The sequence below is a fragment of the Chrysochloris asiatica genome, unplaced genomic scaffold (assembly GCF_000296735.1).
Source record: "Chrysochloris asiatica unplaced genomic scaffold, ChrAsi1.0 scaffold00010, whole genome shotgun sequence".
Taxonomy (NCBI): domain Eukaryota; kingdom Metazoa; phylum Chordata; class Mammalia; order Afrosoricida; family Chrysochloridae; genus Chrysochloris; species Chrysochloris asiatica.
Window position 1 is genome coordinate 37,053,758 of NW_006408528.1, and position 19,159 is coordinate 37,072,916.

General features: G+C 40.2%; 1 protein-coding gene across 2 annotated transcripts in view; it reads right to left on the reverse strand.

Annotated features, from left to right (window-relative positions):
• The window catches only part of SRPK2 (SRSF protein kinase 2), a 304,605-nt gene that overhangs the window by 38,945 nt on the left and 246,501 nt on the right, over positions 1–19,159 (reverse strand). For both annotated transcript variants that reach the window (XM_006834377.1, XM_006834378.1), the window contains 2 exons: positions 14,732–14,838; positions 582–747 (listed from right to left, as the gene is read on the reverse strand). In XM_006834377.1, the coding sequence (XP_006834440.1) occupies positions 582–747; positions 14,732–14,838 (273 nt within the window). The remainder of the gene's footprint in view (positions 1–581; positions 748–14,731; positions 14,839–19,159) is intronic.

A 19,159-nucleotide genomic window follows, 5' to 3' on the forward strand; every position in this document is an offset into this window, starting at 1 on the left:
CATATGGTGGGGATAATAATCAATGTAATGAAACAAGCTATATGAATGGTTGAATGTGAAGCTGATGATATGCCCTGTAAACTTTCACTCAATGCAAAATAAAACGTTTAATTAAAAAAAAAAAAAAGTTCAAGTACAGATGAAGCAATGGGTAAGAGCTTAAGCGACCTCTTAAGGGAGGGCAGAGTTGAGTAATTTAAAATTTAAAACATAATTGGGGCATCTTTCATCTCAAAAGTTGTTGGCAGGTGCCACTGAGCTGATTCTGACCTGCAGCAGCCCTAGTGTCCAACAGAACGCAACACTGCCAGGCTGGCCCTGCACCATCCTCAACAGTGTGTGAGTCCACTGTTGCAGCCACAGTTGTCAGTGTGTCTCACTGAGGGTCTTCCTCGTCTTCACTGGCTCTCTACTTAACCAAGCATGACGGCCTTCTCTAAAGAGTTCCAGTTATGGTTGTCAACCAGACGCTTCGAAGAAAAGTTTCTAATGTGCACACAGTTGAACTCAATTGCCTTCAATGTGCAGTTCTCAATGACCTCAACACAGATAAAAAGGAGCTCCTGGCTCAGTCCCCTCACCTGCAGACCCAGAGGGAGGAGGAGCACCTGCTTTCTGCCACTCAGTGGCCTCGGCGGCCATCCTTCTCACATAAGCATCGTCCACACACATCAAGATGTTTTCCGGCTTTATGTCAGTATGAATAATCTTGCATTTACTGTGCAGATAATCTAAACCTTGAAGGACCTGTTCACAGCAAAAGCAAGAGAGAACAAGAAGGATTAATGCCTTGTCACTTTTATCTATTTGTAAAATAAGTACATTAAAAAGATGCGAAAGGGCATTTAGTAAAATTCACCCCCTCATCTCTGCTTCTACAGGAATCTAGTTTCCCTTCCCATAGGCAACCAAAGTGTATCAGTTTACAGATGATTTATGCTCAGGTAAGCAAACATTCATATGCATAAGACAACTTTACTGAGCTATCATTCACATCTATTACAGTTCACCTTTCTAAGTGTACAATTCAACAGTTTTTAGTATATACACAAGTGTTCTCATCATCGCTGCCTAAGTCTAGTAGAATTTCATCCAAAAGGAAACCCCATACCCATTAGCAGTCATTTCTCATTTTCCCCCAACTCCTTTGGCCCTAAGTTGTCAAAAATATTTTTGTCTCTATAAATTTGATGATTCTGAACATTTAATATAAGCAAAATCAAATTGTGTGGTCTTTTGTGGTGAGTGTAATGTTTTCAAAGTCCATTCATGTTGCATAACACTGGCAAATAATATTACATTGTATGAACGCACTATCTTTTATTTATCCATTCAACTGATGGACCTGTGTGTGTTTCCCACTTTTCAGCTATTATAAGTAATGTTGCCGTAAGCATTTATGTGGACAAGCTTTTGTGTGGACATGTATTTTCATTTCTTTTGTGAATACACAACTAGGAGAAAAACTGTTGGATGATATGGTAACTGTATGTTTACTCTGATGACCTGCAAAACTCGTTACAATAGCAGCTACATCGGTTTCCATGCCCACCAGAAATTATGGGGGCTTCAGTTTCTGCACATCCATGTCAACTCTTTGTATTCTGTCCATTTTGCTTCAGCCATCCTAGTAGAAGTGGTATCTCATGGTGGTTTTTATCTGCATTCTCCTGATGACTTCTTATGAACACATATTTATAAAAATAATTTTTTGTTATGTTTTTGAATTTTCACACAGCAAATTAGGTTCCCATTTAACAACAACAACACAGATTGCTTAGTGACTTTGGTAACATCCTTCAAAATGCGTCAACACGCTCATTATTTCTGTTCTGAGCATTTCATGTTCAGTCATCTGGAGTTCCCCCTCTCCTGTCAACTTTGCTTTAGAGTGACTGTTGACCATTTGCCTCATTATATATGTGGGGTTTTTTAAAAGATGAGTTTTTTAAAAACAGTATATAGTATTCACTGGTAGTAATCTTATTTCATGAGCCAATCAATCAATTACTTCAAAGATGAACTCAGAGGGCATATGAACATACATTCTTTTTTTCTCTCAAATGCCTAACTTTATTATTGTTGCACTGTTGAACTTAATCTGTGTTTAGAACCATAAATACTAGACCAATAGATTTTGAAACCAAATCACAGTGGTAAACCTCTAAAGTAGTAAAATAGATTTCCATTTCTAAATATATTACAAAAGGTTAAATATACAACACTTTTGTGTACTTACAGCTATAAATAGATACATTAACTATACCACAAACCACTGCCATCAAGTCGGTCTGACTCCCAGTGACCCTATAGCAATCATAATCAATGCAGCATTTCTTATTAAAGCATCATTAAACAATGGAAGAATGAAAATCATCTAGGAGTCCTGGTCTGGTGCTGCGGATAGTGCACTGGACTGCAAGGTTAGTTTGAACTGCAAGGTCGGTGGTTCAAGCTCACCAGCTGCTCCTTGGAAACCCTATACAGGGTTGCTATCAGTCGGAACTAACTCATTAGCACTTAACAGCAACAACAGTGTATTTATTACTCGTAGCCCTGGTTTGGGGCTGTAGGCCCAGGACTGGACTGTAAACCTCAGAGTTGCTATGAGTCAGAACTGACTCGAGGATGCCTAACAACAGCAATACATTACTGTCAAGGTTAGTTTTCCATTGTTAGTTGAGATAAAACCTTGACAATTCAGTGTGAACATATATTCTTAATATTGCAAAAAAAAAACTTACTTTAAATCCAAAGAAAATAGCCCTATGTTTCCACAACGTAGAGCAGTGCAACAGAAAGAAAAGGCTGACTCACAGTACTTCTGTGTGTCTCACACTGAAAAAGCACGTGCTTACAGAGTGCTCAATGCATACATGCAAGACCAAGGCTTTCTGGAATCATATCTACTAGGTAAAAATTCTCTTACTCCAAGACAAAAGTAAATTTTTATAAACCAATTCTCCATATATTAGAAATGATTCATGATCAATTAATATTCGCATTTAAGAAGCATCACCATTCATTTTAAGTCATTTAGGCACAATGTCCACCAGACAAAAAGTATAAAAAAAGACAATGGAAAAACAGAAGATCATCCAAACCTGCAAATTTTCCAGCAAACACCCAATGTTTCTGTCTACCTTGAGAATCTGGCTAATCCACCTTAGAAAAGGACACAGCATTCGGAGGTGGTGGGCACTCCACCATTTTACAAGGAACCCTCTCCCTCAAACAGGACCCAAATTCGTATTCTCATTTAAAATAACTTTACCTTAGGTACTGTACATGCATTCCCTGAACAAGCCTGAGCTGAGCCCCTGTGACAGGCCACATGTCCTCCTAGGGATTTGCTCTGTTGCAATAAACAAAGCAAAATCCTGGTGTGGTGCTGTGGGTCAACGCACCAGACAACAAACTCGCTTTGAACTGCAAGGTCAGCGGTTCAAGCTTACCAGATGCGCCTTGGAAACCCTATACAAGGTCACTGTGGGTTGGAAGAGACTTGACAGCAGCTAACAACAAACACTAATTAACAAAGTTCTCTTCTATATGATGCTTATATCCTCAAGTCCTCAGGAAGCTATCTCATGGGGGAAAGAGGACAGGAAAGGACTGGCCCAAGAGAAACCACAGTCAATCCTGGGTACAGAACTGGTGCTGGTGGTTGTAAGCTGTGGAGTCAGTTCTGACTCACAGCAATCCTGTATAGGGCTGCCGAGGCTGTAAACCTTTAAAGGAGCAGAAAGCCTTATTTTTCTCCCATGGAATTGCTGGTAGTTTCAAACTGCTGATCTTGAGGTTAACAGCCCAACTCGTAACCATTTGTTGTTGTGAAGTGCTGTCGAGTCAGTTCCAACTTACAACGAGTCTGTATAGGGTTTCCGAGGAGCAGCTGGTGGGTTTGAACTGCTGACCTTGGAATTCAAAGGACCCGTGGTCCAGTGCTTATTCTACAGAGCCACACCAGGACTCCAAGTGCTCCTAGTAAAAGGAATACTAGGATAAGAGGAGGAAAGACTGCATTTTACCTAGAGCAATTACATGTCATATTTTAGAGAATAATGCAATTAGAGTCAGGTGTTCTGGTGGCATAGTGGGCTATCCATCTGGCTACTAACCCAGGTGAGCCGTATGAACCAATCAGCTGCTCTGGAGAAGAAAGAGGAGGCAACCAGCTCCAGTAAACTGACTCACAGTCTCAGAGACCCTAGGGAATTCTACTCTGTCCTGCGGGGCTGCTAGGAATTGGAACCAACTCAGTGGCAAAGGGTTTGGGTTTTTTTTTGGTGGCAATTAGAAAGTCTTTAAATTATGTTTACAATGACAAGGAACCAATAGTCAGTGAGACATTAAGTTATAAAGGGAACAAGATCTAGAGGGCCTTTAATATTGCCTTCAGAGTTTCATTCATTTTCATTGTATCACGTATGTAGTATGTCTCTACCTGGACAAGAGAAATTCTGAAAAGTACAAGCAATTAAGGTACAAGCACACTTCTGACTTCTGACCCATGGAGGCAAAAAAACAAGATTTTCCTGTCAGCTAACTTTTAAGAAAGTCTAAAGTTCAGTATTATTCCAACTAATATTTCAAGTCAGTATTATTCCAAGCTTGACCACCCTTCCATGTACAAACTGTCCTTTCTTTCCCAGCTGAACTCTCACTGATCGAAGGTTGATCACTGCACTTAACTAGGTGAATTTTCCTGGAAAAAAAAAAAAAAAACCCATTTGTAGTATCTTACAATACCCACAGCACACACAAAAGGCTTTACCACTGAGAGAAGTGAACAGGTTAACTAAGAATGCAAATCATTAGAGGAGACAGTCAAGAGGCACAGCATTTAAAGCAGGCTCTTGGGACTCATACAACTCTCTCAAATTCTCTTCAGTCATTCACAGTGTGAGTTCCAACTCATAGAAACTCTGTGTAGGGTTTCCAAGGAACAGTGGGTGGGTTTGAAGAACTAACCTTGTGGTTAGCAGTCCAGTGCTATTCTTACAGCGTCACAGCTTTCTATGCCCACAGCAACCATGTATAGGGTTTTTACAAGGTTATAAATCTTTACAGAAGACAGCCTTATTTCTCTAGAGCAGCTGGTGGGTTTGAACTGCAACCTTGCAGTTAGCAGTCCATTTGTTATCTTACAGTGCCACCAGGATACTGTAAGTTTAAATAACTCTATCTACAAAAGGAAAAACATATCACACAGAAATAAGTATGAATTAGTGGAAATAATCTAAGGAAATACAAAAAACAAGATCACACACAGTAGGTTCAAAACACTAAAGGAGAAGTCAGTTGGGAGACCTAGATTGAAATGGATGGAATAGCTTTGCTAAGTCTCTTGTTAAACTTCTGAGTCTCAGTTTTCTCATCTCTACTAAGAATAAGTTGTGACTTGAAAACCTCCATGATACATCAAGCAACAGAACTTTGATTCTATAACTTTTAATTTTGTATTACAAAAAAAAAAAATCACAATCAAGCTGTAGCTAACAAGAATGGTTTTATTTTCAGAAATATCATTTCTGTTCTAAGCCAAGTTTAAGGCAATAAAACACCCATAATCAACCATCACAGCTGGGCACTCTTACAACCATTTATGCAGAACTGTGGCAATGCAAAAAATCAAAGAGTCAAGCTCATGCTCAAGGATCAGGCTCCCCTGAAAAGCTAACAAACAGTTAATAAGGGGACATCACTCCTCAATAGCATCCTTGACCTCACCAGCAGGAGGCAGCAGATATACTGGCCTGCTCATGTCTGCGGCTGCCGCGAACCTGAGCTCCTTCTAACTACAGAAGGGTCAGGGCCAGGGCTCTCAGCATCTCCTCAGAGAAGCCGGGGCAGATGCCAGAATTCCTCCTGTGAAATCAAACTTGGGAGTTCAGCAGCAGAACAGAAGTGAAGGATGTGAAGGCAGGAGAAGTGCCCAGTTCAGGTTAACAGACTACCTAGAAAAGATGTGGAGTCCCTGGCTGGGGTTCAGTTGCTAACTGCAGTTGCAAGTTAGACTCCACCAAAAATTATGTTGGAAGAAAGCCCTGGCAATCTACTTCTGAAAAAGCAATCATTAAAACCCCTTCGGAGCCTAATTCTACCCTGACACACTTGGTTTGTCCTGAGTCAGGTTGTGCTATGCAGCTTGCTGCTACTACATGTCATTGAGTTGGTTCTGGCTCATAGCAAGCCTGTACAGGGTTTCAGAGGTTGTAAATCTTTACACAAGCAGAAAGCCTCATCATTCTCCCGTGGAGCAAGTGGTGCAGTCCAACTGTTGACCTTGTAGTGTAGTCAGCAGCCCAATGTGTAACCCACTATGCTACCAAGGCTCCTTGGTTTTGCTACAGTTGTTAAGTGCTGTCAAATTGGTTCTGACTCATAGTGACCCAATATAGGGTTTCCCAGGAGTGGCTGGTGGGTTTGAACCACTAACCTTGTGGTCGGCGGTCCAGTGCTTATTCTACAGTGCCACACTGAAGACAAATCGTTTTCCTTCCCTGAACCTGGTATCCTCTATTGAATACAGGTTTGGCGGCCAAAATGATCTCTGACATTTCTTTCCATAGATGACTCATACAGGATAGCACCTATAACTGGGGTTTAACAATATAAACCTGCTCCTATCCACAACTTGGTGGAAACAGGTCCTGTAATCTTGTAGATAAAGAGGCATAAATCTAGAGTAATTCTGAGATTCCTCTGAAAGCTGTCTCCTGACCCTGCTCACCACTCACAGAGCTAAAGCTTCCTTAAAAATTTCAAACTGAAAAGAGAAACGGAATGAGAGCAGCTCTGCCAATTCTGTTTTAATACCGGTTCAGTGCAGGGACTTCTTCCACCCACACCTGAATAAGGGACACAGAGAGGAGAGATTCTGCCCTCCTCTTATTTTCTGGGTAACACCTCAATAATGAAGCAGTGAGGGAAAGAAAGCCAAGCCGGCAGGCAGATGGGCTGGCAGAGAGGCGGTGGCTGGCCTGCGCAGGAGTCCTTAATTTAGATATTAATTACTGGTGGGCGTGGAGGAAAACACCAGAGAGCTCTGCTCAAGCCCAGGCAGACAGATTTCATACTAGAAAAGCTCCAGTTCCCACTGGATCTCTCTTCCTACTAAACAGCTGTGAGGTCAACACTGTGAACTGCTTCTGGAGGAAATGCCTGTTAAGGTAACAGCACAAGAAAAGAAATCCGCTCAGACAGAAATAGCCAGTGCACAGAGCCCTCCTTATCCACAACATCCTGGAACTCCCCCTGCAGCAACTCTCCTTGGTCTCCTTAGCTCTCCCTTCATAGCAGTTGTTCTTAACTCTCCCGATGAAACACCCTAGGAGAAAAGATAACACCAGTGTGCCTAGCATTTAGATGGCGCTGAATAATGAGCTGGAAAATTCAGTTACACGAGAGCCATTTCACCATATTTGAGTTAAGAATCCAACTCTCTGAGGAGTAGAATTCCAAGTAAGCACAGAATCGTAGATCCAAACAGGATGGACACATCTAGTAATAAAAAAATGTGTCCCAGTTCATTAATTTTCTGGTCTAAATTCTGAACAATATAGCTTAATCATAACAAATTTTCAGAGTCACTAAAAGTGTAGCACAAAATTGACCCTCCGTCTCCCCATGCCTTTGATGTGCCTCTAGGATCCACCACTCAAAGAGCACACAGCTGAAAAGGCACAGGCTTAGAGATGCCATTCACATGCATAATGCAGTACCCACTACATGACCCTACTCATAAAATCTAATGCTTTTCAAAGACTCTGGCTGTTAAGTGTCATCTAGTGGGTTTCGACGCATCACAACCCTGTATAGGTTTCTGAGGAGCAGCTGATGGGTTTGAACTGCTTACCTTGTGGATCATGGCCCAGTGCTGATCCTACAGCTCATGACCCCTAGTGTCTGGGAAATAACACCCATGACAGGGTGGTGGTGAGGGCTACAGAGCTTCCTACACACAGAGCACTACACAGCAAGTGCCCAGAGTGTAATAAATGTTAGCTACAATGGACATACTGACAATCAATGAATTCTGTTCTCTATGAACTTTCTGAAGCCCCCTCATAGTTTCTGACAAGGTTTCTGAGAAAGAATAATGAATTAAATGATAGTTTTTAAAGTAAAACATCAGATCCCCTTTCAATTACAAACCACTTTAACGAGCTGTTATTAACTGCCCCTGTGTGTGCCAAGTAGAACTACTCTACAGGGGTTTCAAGGCTGTGACCTCAGATCACCAGGTCTTTCTGAAGTCCTCTGGGAGGGATCGGACCACCAGTCTTTTGGTAGACAACTAGCCCTTAACCATTTTGTACCAGTGTGGTATCTATTTTACCGTTCCATTTAGAAAAATGTCACCACACACACCTTGTTACAGTTACATACATCAGAGATGGACAAAAATATATCTCAATGAAGTTGATCTAAGAAGAAAGGAAAAATGAAAAGTTGTGCTAGAGAGGCAAACGGCATCACCAGAAGGCCCTACCCAGGAAAGCCCTTCTCAGCCCCAGCACAAGGTCAGCACAGCTAAATGAGGACAAGAACTCATCAAACGGGTGATGACCGCATATGGCAACTCCCATAAAAGCAACTGGTTCAATTTACTGTCTTTTTACAGCCCCCACCCTGCCCAGCTGTACACCAGTGAATAGAGCTCTCGGGCTTTGTCCAGAGGTTTTAATAGATTTTACAGGGAGTTAACTATGGATTGTACAGAAACTGCCTGTGTGTAACAACATAGTGTTTGCACATTCAATCTCATTAACATCCAATTTCACAGAACTTATCGTGGACGTTAAGTGACACTTGCCTGTATATGTAAGACACAAAGAAACATGTAATTCACAATACATGGAGTTGGAGACGGTTTGTGCTAATCTTTCTATTAGATGCTTTATAAGCAGTCCCTCATTGTCAATTTCCACAAATAAATTAAGCATTATCATGAGGCCGGTTCTGATCAGGGTCAAAACTAGAAAATGCCAAAGTTAGAATTTGAAATTAAATCTGTCAGCAAGCATACAACGTTGGCCATTCCACTATTCCAAGAGTTCCACTTTTGTTCTCTAGGTGGCATCTGACTAAGTTAAGAGACATTTTTAATTGTCACAACAGGGAGAGGTGACTGCTAACGGCATCTAGCAGACAGCGTCCAGGGAAACTGTTAAACATCCTGCCATGCATGTGATGGCCCCTCACAAGTTATCTGCTGCAAACGCCAACAGTGAACCCAAGATTGTCAGAGGGAATAATCAGCACCAAATGGGATGACAATGATTTAACTCTTATAGCACAGAGGCCCAGAACAATTCCAAACAATATATATTCTGAACTGCTAACCACAAAGCTGGTGGTTCAAACCCACCAGCAGCTGCTCCTCAGAATCCCGAGTCAAAACTGACGTGATGGCACTAAACAACAGCAACAATTTTATAGCATTAATGTGGGGATTCAAAGTACTTCGAACTGTGCTCATCACCTAAGCGAGGCCTAGTAGTGCAGTGCGTTAAGCGATGGACTGCTAACCAAAAGGTCGGCATTCTGAACCCTCCAGTTGCTCCACAGAACAAAAATGAGACAGTCTGCTTCCATAAAGATGTATGTAGCCACAGAAACCATATGGATCAGGGCTATACTGTCCTACAGGGTTGCAGTCAATTGGAATAAACTTGATGGCAGTGGGTTTGGTTTTTGGTTTAGAAATAGTAGCTGAAGTAGTAACAGCATCTCTGTATAGCTTCACAATAATCCACCGAGGAAGGTACCATAATTACTTCCATCTGGTAGTGAAACTATGGCGTTAAGGTGGCTAAATAACTTGGCCAACTTCCTTCAGTTCAAGTGGGGGCTATCTGACTTTGAAACCCAACCTCTTAACCACGCTCTGTATTGGCTTCATGAGGCCCAAAACTTTACACGTCAGGGAACATGCAATGGGAACTCATTAGTGGTTCTAAATGAGGAATATGAATCATTAAAGTAGGTTTTACTTAGGAAAGCAACTCGCAATGGAAAAAAGACCAAACTGGAACAAGAAACAAGCAGGCTGGAAGCAGAATGAGTAGACTGTGAAAAGGTCCTGGCTGGTGGTGATGAGGGTGGTGGTGAGGCGTTGGGGATGGAAAGAACATCACAAGTGAAAGACTCAGCATAGGGCAGATCAGGGGCTGAGTGACCAGTTCAGCAAGGCCTGTGGCAGCTACAAAGATGACTGCAAAGCAACGACCTCTAAGCAGAAGGAGGCCATACAGTGAAACAATGTTGGGAAAGTTAGCCTACCCAGACTTGTTCTGGGAAATGATCCAATTATGTAGGTTCACAGTAGAAGGCATTCCCAGTACCATTCCAAACGTCTAAACACTAAAGCATTAGGCAGACTCTAAGGGAACAAAGGAAAACTCAGGGATTAACTGAGTTTTATGTAACTTATTGACAATGTGCTACATTAAACTTCTAAGTAATTTAGAAAAACATCCAAATTCTTAGTATTTGTGGATTAAAAAAAAACTAGTTCCCATTTAAAAAAAAAAAACAAAAAAAAAACCGCAACCCAAAAGTGTCTATCAACATTGCTTACAAGAACTAAGTGCTGATCACATAACAACCAAAATTCCACCATGAAATTATTTTGGGCTAATAAAACTCTACCAAAACTTTGTTTCAGTCTTTAAGGAGCAAGGCACATTGACTACAGTGACGATAATACGTTCATTAAAGCACGGTTCATTCAACAAGTACATATTAAGATTTGATTAAACTAATGCTGTCATCTTTTGATTTACAGACTCCTTCACTCACAAGAAAGATTAGATTTTGTTTTCCCCTTTTGGAATGTAAAATAAATATAGATGGTTCATCTGGTAATTCATCTTCTTAAACTGTCAAGCTTGTGGTGACATTTCAGTCACTATGGCAACAGCAGTAACCACCTCTCCAGTACAGGTTCCGGAAAGTGACAGAACTGGAGTAAAACACTTACAAGCTGGTGTTTCTGAAATTATCTACTTTTTGTTAAGTATGTAAATCCTGTGATAACTACAGATGTATCAGAAAAATTGAGATTTTTTCCTAAGTTTTAAGAAATTATATTTTTAAAGAGCTTAGACTTGCCATTAAAACCTATAAAAACTGCACGTCATTTGGGAATAGAAAATTTCTGACAAACATTAATTTTCTCCCTCACATCTTTTACAATAATGAAAAAAAGTTTTGTTTTTGTTTTTTCATTTGAGGTCTTAGCCTATGTTACAATGAATGAAATGAATAAAATGGCTACCCTCTGAATCTAAAAGAAAAATAGATACATCATTAAACAAAAGCCGGTTTTCAGCTGGTTGCAAATACAGTCATGTGTCACTTAAAATCCAAGATACACCTTATGAAACAGAACACTGTTATGTGGACACTGTTGAACACCATACAGTAGTCTGGTCCTGCTTTTTCCTTACACATCTCAAACAAGTTTCTTGTCTTAGCTGTGACCCTCCACATGCTGAGAGGAATTCGCTTTTGAATTTGGTGCTCAATCCATGTCATTAGCAACTTCTCCCTATCTGATATAAGCCTCATAGCTTTCAACAGAGGCCACCCTTTTAGCAGCTTGGAGAATTTGTCATAGTTTTTAAGGATCATGGTGATGGTCAACTGTGACATGTTAAATCAGGAACAGCACTCACTGATTTTCTGGCTCAGTGTTGTTAAATAATCTTTTGTTTCATTTCTAAATTCATACTCCTGTGCCTCTTGCTGTTGCTATCATGAGCATTCGTTTTGCTGCATTTGGGAGCCACAATGCACTTTGGGGTATTATTTTCAAAATAAAATTAAACAGAGAATACTACAGCATTCAAGAAATGTATGATACATGAGATTGGATGCTACTGCCTAGGAGTTCAAGCATACACAATAATGTGGTAACATTTTTAGATTGAAAGTACAGTACAATACATATGTAAGCCAGTAACAGCGATTTATGATATCAAGGCATACATATATGCTGTATGTTATAATACATGTACTGGATCATTACACATCTGGCAGTGCAATCACTTCATAGACAAAAAACATGAGACATATGTATTGGATGTGGGAAGCTGTTATGCTGGCTATGCCCTATCCTGTAATAGGTTTCTGAATTCTATATAACTTTATGGGACTGCACATGTATGTGCAGTTGTTGTTAGGTGCCACTGAGTTGGTCCCAACTCACAGAGACCCTATGTATAACAGAATGGGACACTGCCCCTGTGCCAACCTCATAATCGTTGCCATATTTGAGCCCATCACTGCTGCCACTGTGCCAATCCATCTCATTGGGGGGGTCTTCCTCTTTGTTCGACCCTCCATTTCACCAAACGTGATATCCTTCTCCAGGGTCTGGTCACTTCTGACAATACATCTGAAGCATGAGAGACATCTGGTCACTCTGGCTTCCAAGGAGCATTCTGACTATACTTCCTCCAACATGGATTGGTTTGTTCTTTTGGCAGTCCATGGTACTTTCAATATTCTCCTCCAATACCATAACTCAAATGCATCAATTCTTCTGTGGTCTTCCTTATTCACTGTCCAACTTTTGCATGCATAAAATACCATAGCTTGGGTCAGGCGCAGCTTAGTCCTCAAGTTGACATCTTTGCTCTTTGACACTTGAAGAAATCTTGTGCAGCAGATTTGCCTAATGAAACAGGTGATTTGATTTCTTGACTGCTGCTCCCATGAGTGTTGATGGTTGATATAAGCAAAATGAAGTCTTGGACAACTTCAATCTTTTCTCCATTTATCGGTCCAGTGGTGAAGTTTTCTGTTTTCTTTATGTCGAAGTGCACTTCAATAGCAAAATCTAGGATTGCCTTCACTGTGTAAATTTAAGCTTAAGATTTGTATAAAATGGTTTCAAAAACCTACTCACATGTATACTAATAAATATGATCTATACTTGTTAGGAAGATTCTTTAAAGCCACCATCTCCTGAGCTCACAATTCTTTAACTGTGATTAATTCTCTAATTCTTTCCTATTTAAACCTATTTAAGAACTCTGAACTAGGGTATGTTTTTCAAGCCTGGAACCTTTGGGTACCTAAGCTCTGTGCAGAGGAGGGATTCTGCCTACTCCACTTTTAAAGAAAACCAAGCAAACTCCTTGGTAAGTCACTATCGTACAAATTATCCACAGTAATTTATTATGCCAGAATAGGTAATCCAGAATAAGTTGTTTTTGCTACTTTAGTAATTTAGGCTATGGACAACATGTGGAATACAGACTGGTGAATGCCACACAGAAAACTCAATCTGGCCAACACTTATAAAGAGCATCACTGCTGAGCCACTCATGAGCAAAAGGGTTTCTTTTGGCAAGTGAAAATCTACATATGAGGGTGAGTTAAAAATTATCTGCACTCTGGCTATAGAACTTATTCTAATCAACTTTTAGAAAAGTCAAGTGTGTTCTTTTTCAACATAATCTCCTTGCTTTTCAATACACTTTTGCCCATCTGTCAACAAGCTTTCATATTTCCTTATTAAAAAATGTTTTAGGCTGAGCTGTGAGCCATGAATGCACTGCTGTCTTCACTTCTTCATCAGAGGTGAGTCTTCACCCTCTAAGGGCTGCTTTCAGGGGACCAAGCAGGTAAAAATCCAATGGAGGAAGATGAAGACTATAGGGAGGAGACCGTAACACCTCAAAAATAAAGTTTTTGCAAAGCGCTAACAGTGTGGGCACAGATGTGGGGACATGCATTGTCATGTAAAATCACAACACCCTTGGATAGCAGTCCTCTGCATTTAATCCACCATTTAGGCTTCAGTTCTTCAGTGAGCATCTCACAGTAAGGAGCACTGCTGATTGTTGAATTGTTCCTGACAGCATTCTAGTACTGGCTCTTGGGAATCCCAGAAAATCGTAAACATTAGTTTTCCAGCTGATGGTTAACTTTTGAGCTTTTCTGTGGTCGGCTACTGAAAATATTTCCATATCATACGTGGATGTTTACTCTCAGGCTCATAGTGACGAATTAATTTCTTGTCACTACTAAGTCACACTGGTTGTTTTTAACAAACTTTAACCCTCCCTTCAAATATTGGTCCAAATTTTGTTTGCAAAAGTCTGAATGCTTCTGGGTATGCTCTCTGTAAGTTGTTTCAATTCCCACCTCACACAAGTCTTTCGAAACCCAAGTCTGTCGTGGATTATTTCACAGGCAGAGCCATGACTGATTTGCCATATAATCCACTGTCACTCATCTACACTCAACAGAATCATTTCCCACGCATGCACAATGTTGTCATTAGCCATGGATATGGACAGGCATTTTAATATAACCGGAGTGCGGATCATTTTTAACTCACTCTTGTACATTACTGTCTATATAATTTGAACATTTTCAAGTCACCTTTCATTAATCCTCCATCCAAAGATCTTTAGAAACAGTAAATAAACTCAATGAATTACCCACTTCTGAATTATTTCCTAAGGAAATAAATTGCATTATCTTGCCCAAATAATTTCTGATTATTCTGTTATCACTTACCTTTAAAAAGACAAACGGACCAAAAGAAAGATATTTACATTTTACAATGTGCCTGACATTTACATCTTACGCCCTTTACAATAAAGAACGGCATATCACAATATTAAACAAAAATGAAAACAAAACAAACTCGAAATGCATGTTGAAAGGATGCATGTCACAGGGAGGTCCCCCTCAGAAGTCTCACCTGACGGATGATACTCTTCACACAACGCACCGGGAGACCTTGGTAGTTGGACTTGATGATCCATTTGAGGAGATGGTGACCGAGCACTTCAAAAACCATGCAGACATCTGAGACAGAGCTAAGGATCCATTTACTGCAGTGATTAAGTTTCTGACAGCAATATTGTGTCAACTTGCAAAAAAACATAGTCTTTATAAAATACAACCTCAATAATATCAAGAATACCAAGCCTTCATTTACCATGGCTCATCTAAATAAAAAAATTAACACTGACTAAGTGCTTCTGGTGTGTCATTTTTCTTATTGCTGTTGTTGTTGTGAACTGAGTGAAGGTTTACAGAATGAATCATCAGCTTTATATGCAATAAGTCATGTATTTCATTTCATCTCAGTGATTGCAAACCACTCCATTTAACCATAGCTATCCCACTTCCTCCCTATGGTTCTTATTTCTATTGCACACTCCTTCCTAATCCTTCTGAATTTTGTCCTTAGGTAAATACTGCCCTTTCCATCTTGAATGGTTGATCATTATATGGCTGTTGACCATTACTAGTGGTGTTGTCCCCTCTATAAACCTATCTACTGCATGGCTGAAAATTTGGCCACAAGGGTGAATTCTGTTCCAGACCTGAAGGGTGACTAGAAGTCATTAAGTCTTGAGTTCTTTCAGTCTCCTTCTGTCCATTAAGTCTGGTCTTTTATATAATTCTGATCCACATCTCTCCCACTCTATTATCCAGGACTCTCAAATGTAATCCATTTGAAGAGCAGTGGATCAAGGTAGGCGGGCACCATCTAGTTCTGGTCTCAGGTTGTAGAGACATGTTCACATGTTCCATTAGTTACGAAACTAACTGATTCCAAGCATCTTCAACTTTGATTATTCTTCCTTTCTCCTTGTGTTAAGCGCCATCAAATCGATTCTGACCCATAGCAACCCTGTATAGGGTTTCCATGGAGCAGCTGGTGAGCTTGATCTTGCAGTTCAAACAACTTTGTCGTCTGACGCATCAGTCCACAGCACCACACCTGGAGTCCTGACTCCTTTTCTCTATATAAAGAAAGATAAATAGACGGCTACTCAGGAGCTTTTAAGATAAGAGTTGCCTACTCACCAAAACAGGATATGGAACACAGTCTTTGTGGAGTATGGTTTGTCAACTGACCATGGTATTCCCTGAGACTATAGTCTTGAGCTGCCAACCGCAGTAACTTGCTGTTTCAAGGTGTTTGGTAATTATCTGTTTTCATCATTTTGCCCCTATATGCTCTAACCATATCTATAGATGTGTTTGCAGCAAAGACAGATAACCATGTAATTATCAAACCCTTATGTATTTGTGGGTAGACTCACGTGTGTCTTATTTCTTAATGTTTATTCCTACCAAAGCTAAGGAGCCCTGTGATGGTACTACAGGATAAGCACTGGACTGCTAGCCACAAGGTTGAGTGTTCAAACCAACCAGTTACTCCTCGCAAACCCTATACAGGGTTCGCTATGAGTCGGAATTGACTCGATGACATGTAACAAGCAACACACAAAAGCTAGAGAGACTAGACAAAATGACAAAGTAAAAAAAGACCTAAACAGAAAATTTCAAAAGGCAGCTAGAAAAAACAAAGTATCATACTGAAAGGTACAAAGACTCAAAGTTAGAAAACCAAAAGGGAAGAAAAGATTCAACAGTTTTCAAGCTGAAGTCCAAGCCTTGGGTTGCAATATTGAAAAATTCTATGGGAAAAATTATTAAATGATGCAGGAAGCATCAAAAGAAGATTAATGGAATACACAGAAAGACTGTACCAAAATCACTGGTCGATGTTCGTATATTTCAAGAGGCGACATATGATCAAGAATCAAGAAAAAGAAAGAAGTCCAAGACACAGTGAAGGCATTAGTGAAAAACAAAGCTCTAGGAATTGGAGGAATACAAATTGAAATGTTTAAACACACTGACGCAATGCTGGAGGTGGTCACTTGTCTATACCAAGAAATTTGCAAGACAGTCACCTGGCCAACCAATTGGAAGACATCATATTTGTTGTGCTACACTAAAGGACTACAAAGTCAGTTTGAACTGTAAGGTCGGTGGTTCAAGCTCACCAGCCACTCACTGGAAACCTCATATGGGGTCAATAAGGGTCAGAACCAACTCAACAGCACGTAACACTAAAGAAAGGTGACCCAACACAATGCAGAAATTATTGAACAATATCATTAATATCACATGTAAGTAAAATTTTGCTGAACTCATTAATAGCTAAAGTTGTACACTGACAGGGAGTTACCAGAAATTCATGCCTGATTAGAAGAGGACGTGAAATGAGGAATTTCACTGCTGCCTTCAGATGGATATTGGCTGAAAGCAGAGAATACCAAAAAGTTTTTTTTTTACTTGTGCTTTATTGACAATACAAATGCATTTGATTGTGTGGATCATAACAAACTATGAATAACACTGTGAAGAATGGGTATTGCAGAAGACTTAATTGTGCTCATGAGGAACCTGTACATAGACAGTGAGGTAGTCATTAGAACAGAACACGGGAATAAAGGTTTAGTGTCAGGAAAAGTTTGCATCAGGGTTGTATCCTTCTAGCATAGTTATTCTATCTATATGCTGAGCAAATAATACAAGAAACTGGATTATATAAACAAGAATGTGGCATCAGGGTTGGAGGAACTGATTAACAACCTGTGATTGTTGTTGTTGTTAAGTGCCATCGAGTCAGTTCCGACCCATAGCGACCCTGTACAGGGTTTCCGAGGGTGTAAATCTTTACGGGAGTAGAAAGCCTCATCTTTCTCCCGCGGAGCAGCTGGTAGTTTCGAACCACTGACCTTAAGGTTCGCAGCCCGATTCGTAACCACTACGCTACTAGAGCTCCTGTGTTAAATGGATGATATAACCTTGCTTGCTGGAAGTGCATTGGACTAATAAAGATATGAATTGAACCTTACTGTAAAGAAAGAGAAAATCCTTACAATTGTATCAATAAATCATATGATGAAGATTGAAGTTGTCAAAGATTCCATTTTACTTGAATTCAAAATCAACCCTCATGGACATAAAAGTCAAGAAAATCAGATAATGTATTGCATTGGGCAAATCTGCTGCAAAATACCTCTTTAAAGTTCAAAGAACAAAGATGTCACTTGTTCTTTAACAAGAGCACTTGACTCACACCCTGGTATTTTCAATCACCTCATATGCATGTGAAAGTTGAGCAATGGGTAAGGAAGGCCATAGAAGAAACCGATGCATTTAAATTGAGGTGTTGGCTAAGAATGTTAAAAATACCATGAATGGCCAGAACCACCAACAACCTGTCTTGGAGGAGGTGCTACCAGGCTGCTCCTTGGAAGCAAGGGAGACTTCAAGTCTCTCGTACTTTAAACTGTTGTCGGAGGAACCAGTTATTGGATAAGGACATCATACTTGGTAAAGTGCAGCCGCTTAACAGAGAAAACTCCCAGTGAGATGGATTGGCATAGAGGCAGCAACAATGGGCTGACACTTAACAACTGTGAGGATGGCAGGGTTGGGCTGTTTCATCCTGTTATGTTCAGGGTCACTATGAGTTCAAACTGAAGCCCCCTAACAAATACTACACTTAGGAAATATCATATATAAGTATCCCCACTGTAGAAATGTAGAGAGTAAAACTCAGCAGGATTAAAGAATGCCCCTGCTGTTACCCAGTCTGAAGCTGTTAAGAGTCATGATTCAATCCTACACTTCTCTGCGCTCTTACCTGTTTCTGGACACTGCCCTTTGATCATTAGTCTTAACAAAAATGGGCACGACTGAAACCTGACAGGAAAAAAAACAAAGAACGTCAGTGTCTTAAGTGCCTATATTAAATTTGTACTAAGGGCCTATATTGTATTGAATTTGTATTTGATAGGTCACTTAAAACATATACTAAAATAGAAATTTACTGAAGACACTGTTGTTGAGTCAGTTTGGCCCATAACGACCCTGTATAGAGTTTCAGAGGAGTGGCTGGTTAAGCTTGAGCTTAACCTTGCAGTTCAAACTGACTTTGCAAACCAGTGCATGAACCCACAGCACCACACCAGGGCTCCTAAAGACATTGAAGACCTATCTAAAATTGTTAATACCACAGGCTGCTTTTAAAAACGTAGGACTGCAATTTCAGACATTGCATAAAGACCAATGTGCAAAAATGACATCTTAAGAATCTGATTTTTTTTTTTTTTTAATAGAAATTCGAGTCAACCATTGACCCTCTAGAACTCTGGTCATACAAATATCTGCTATGCCATTCATCTGTGAAGATTTAAAACAGCTCTGAAACTTGCAGGAACAGTTGCTCACCCCTGGGGCTTTAGCATTAGAGAAGGTCAATTTTCTATCTCTCACAATAACTAGATCTATTTCTTGGTGTTGCTAGATGCCA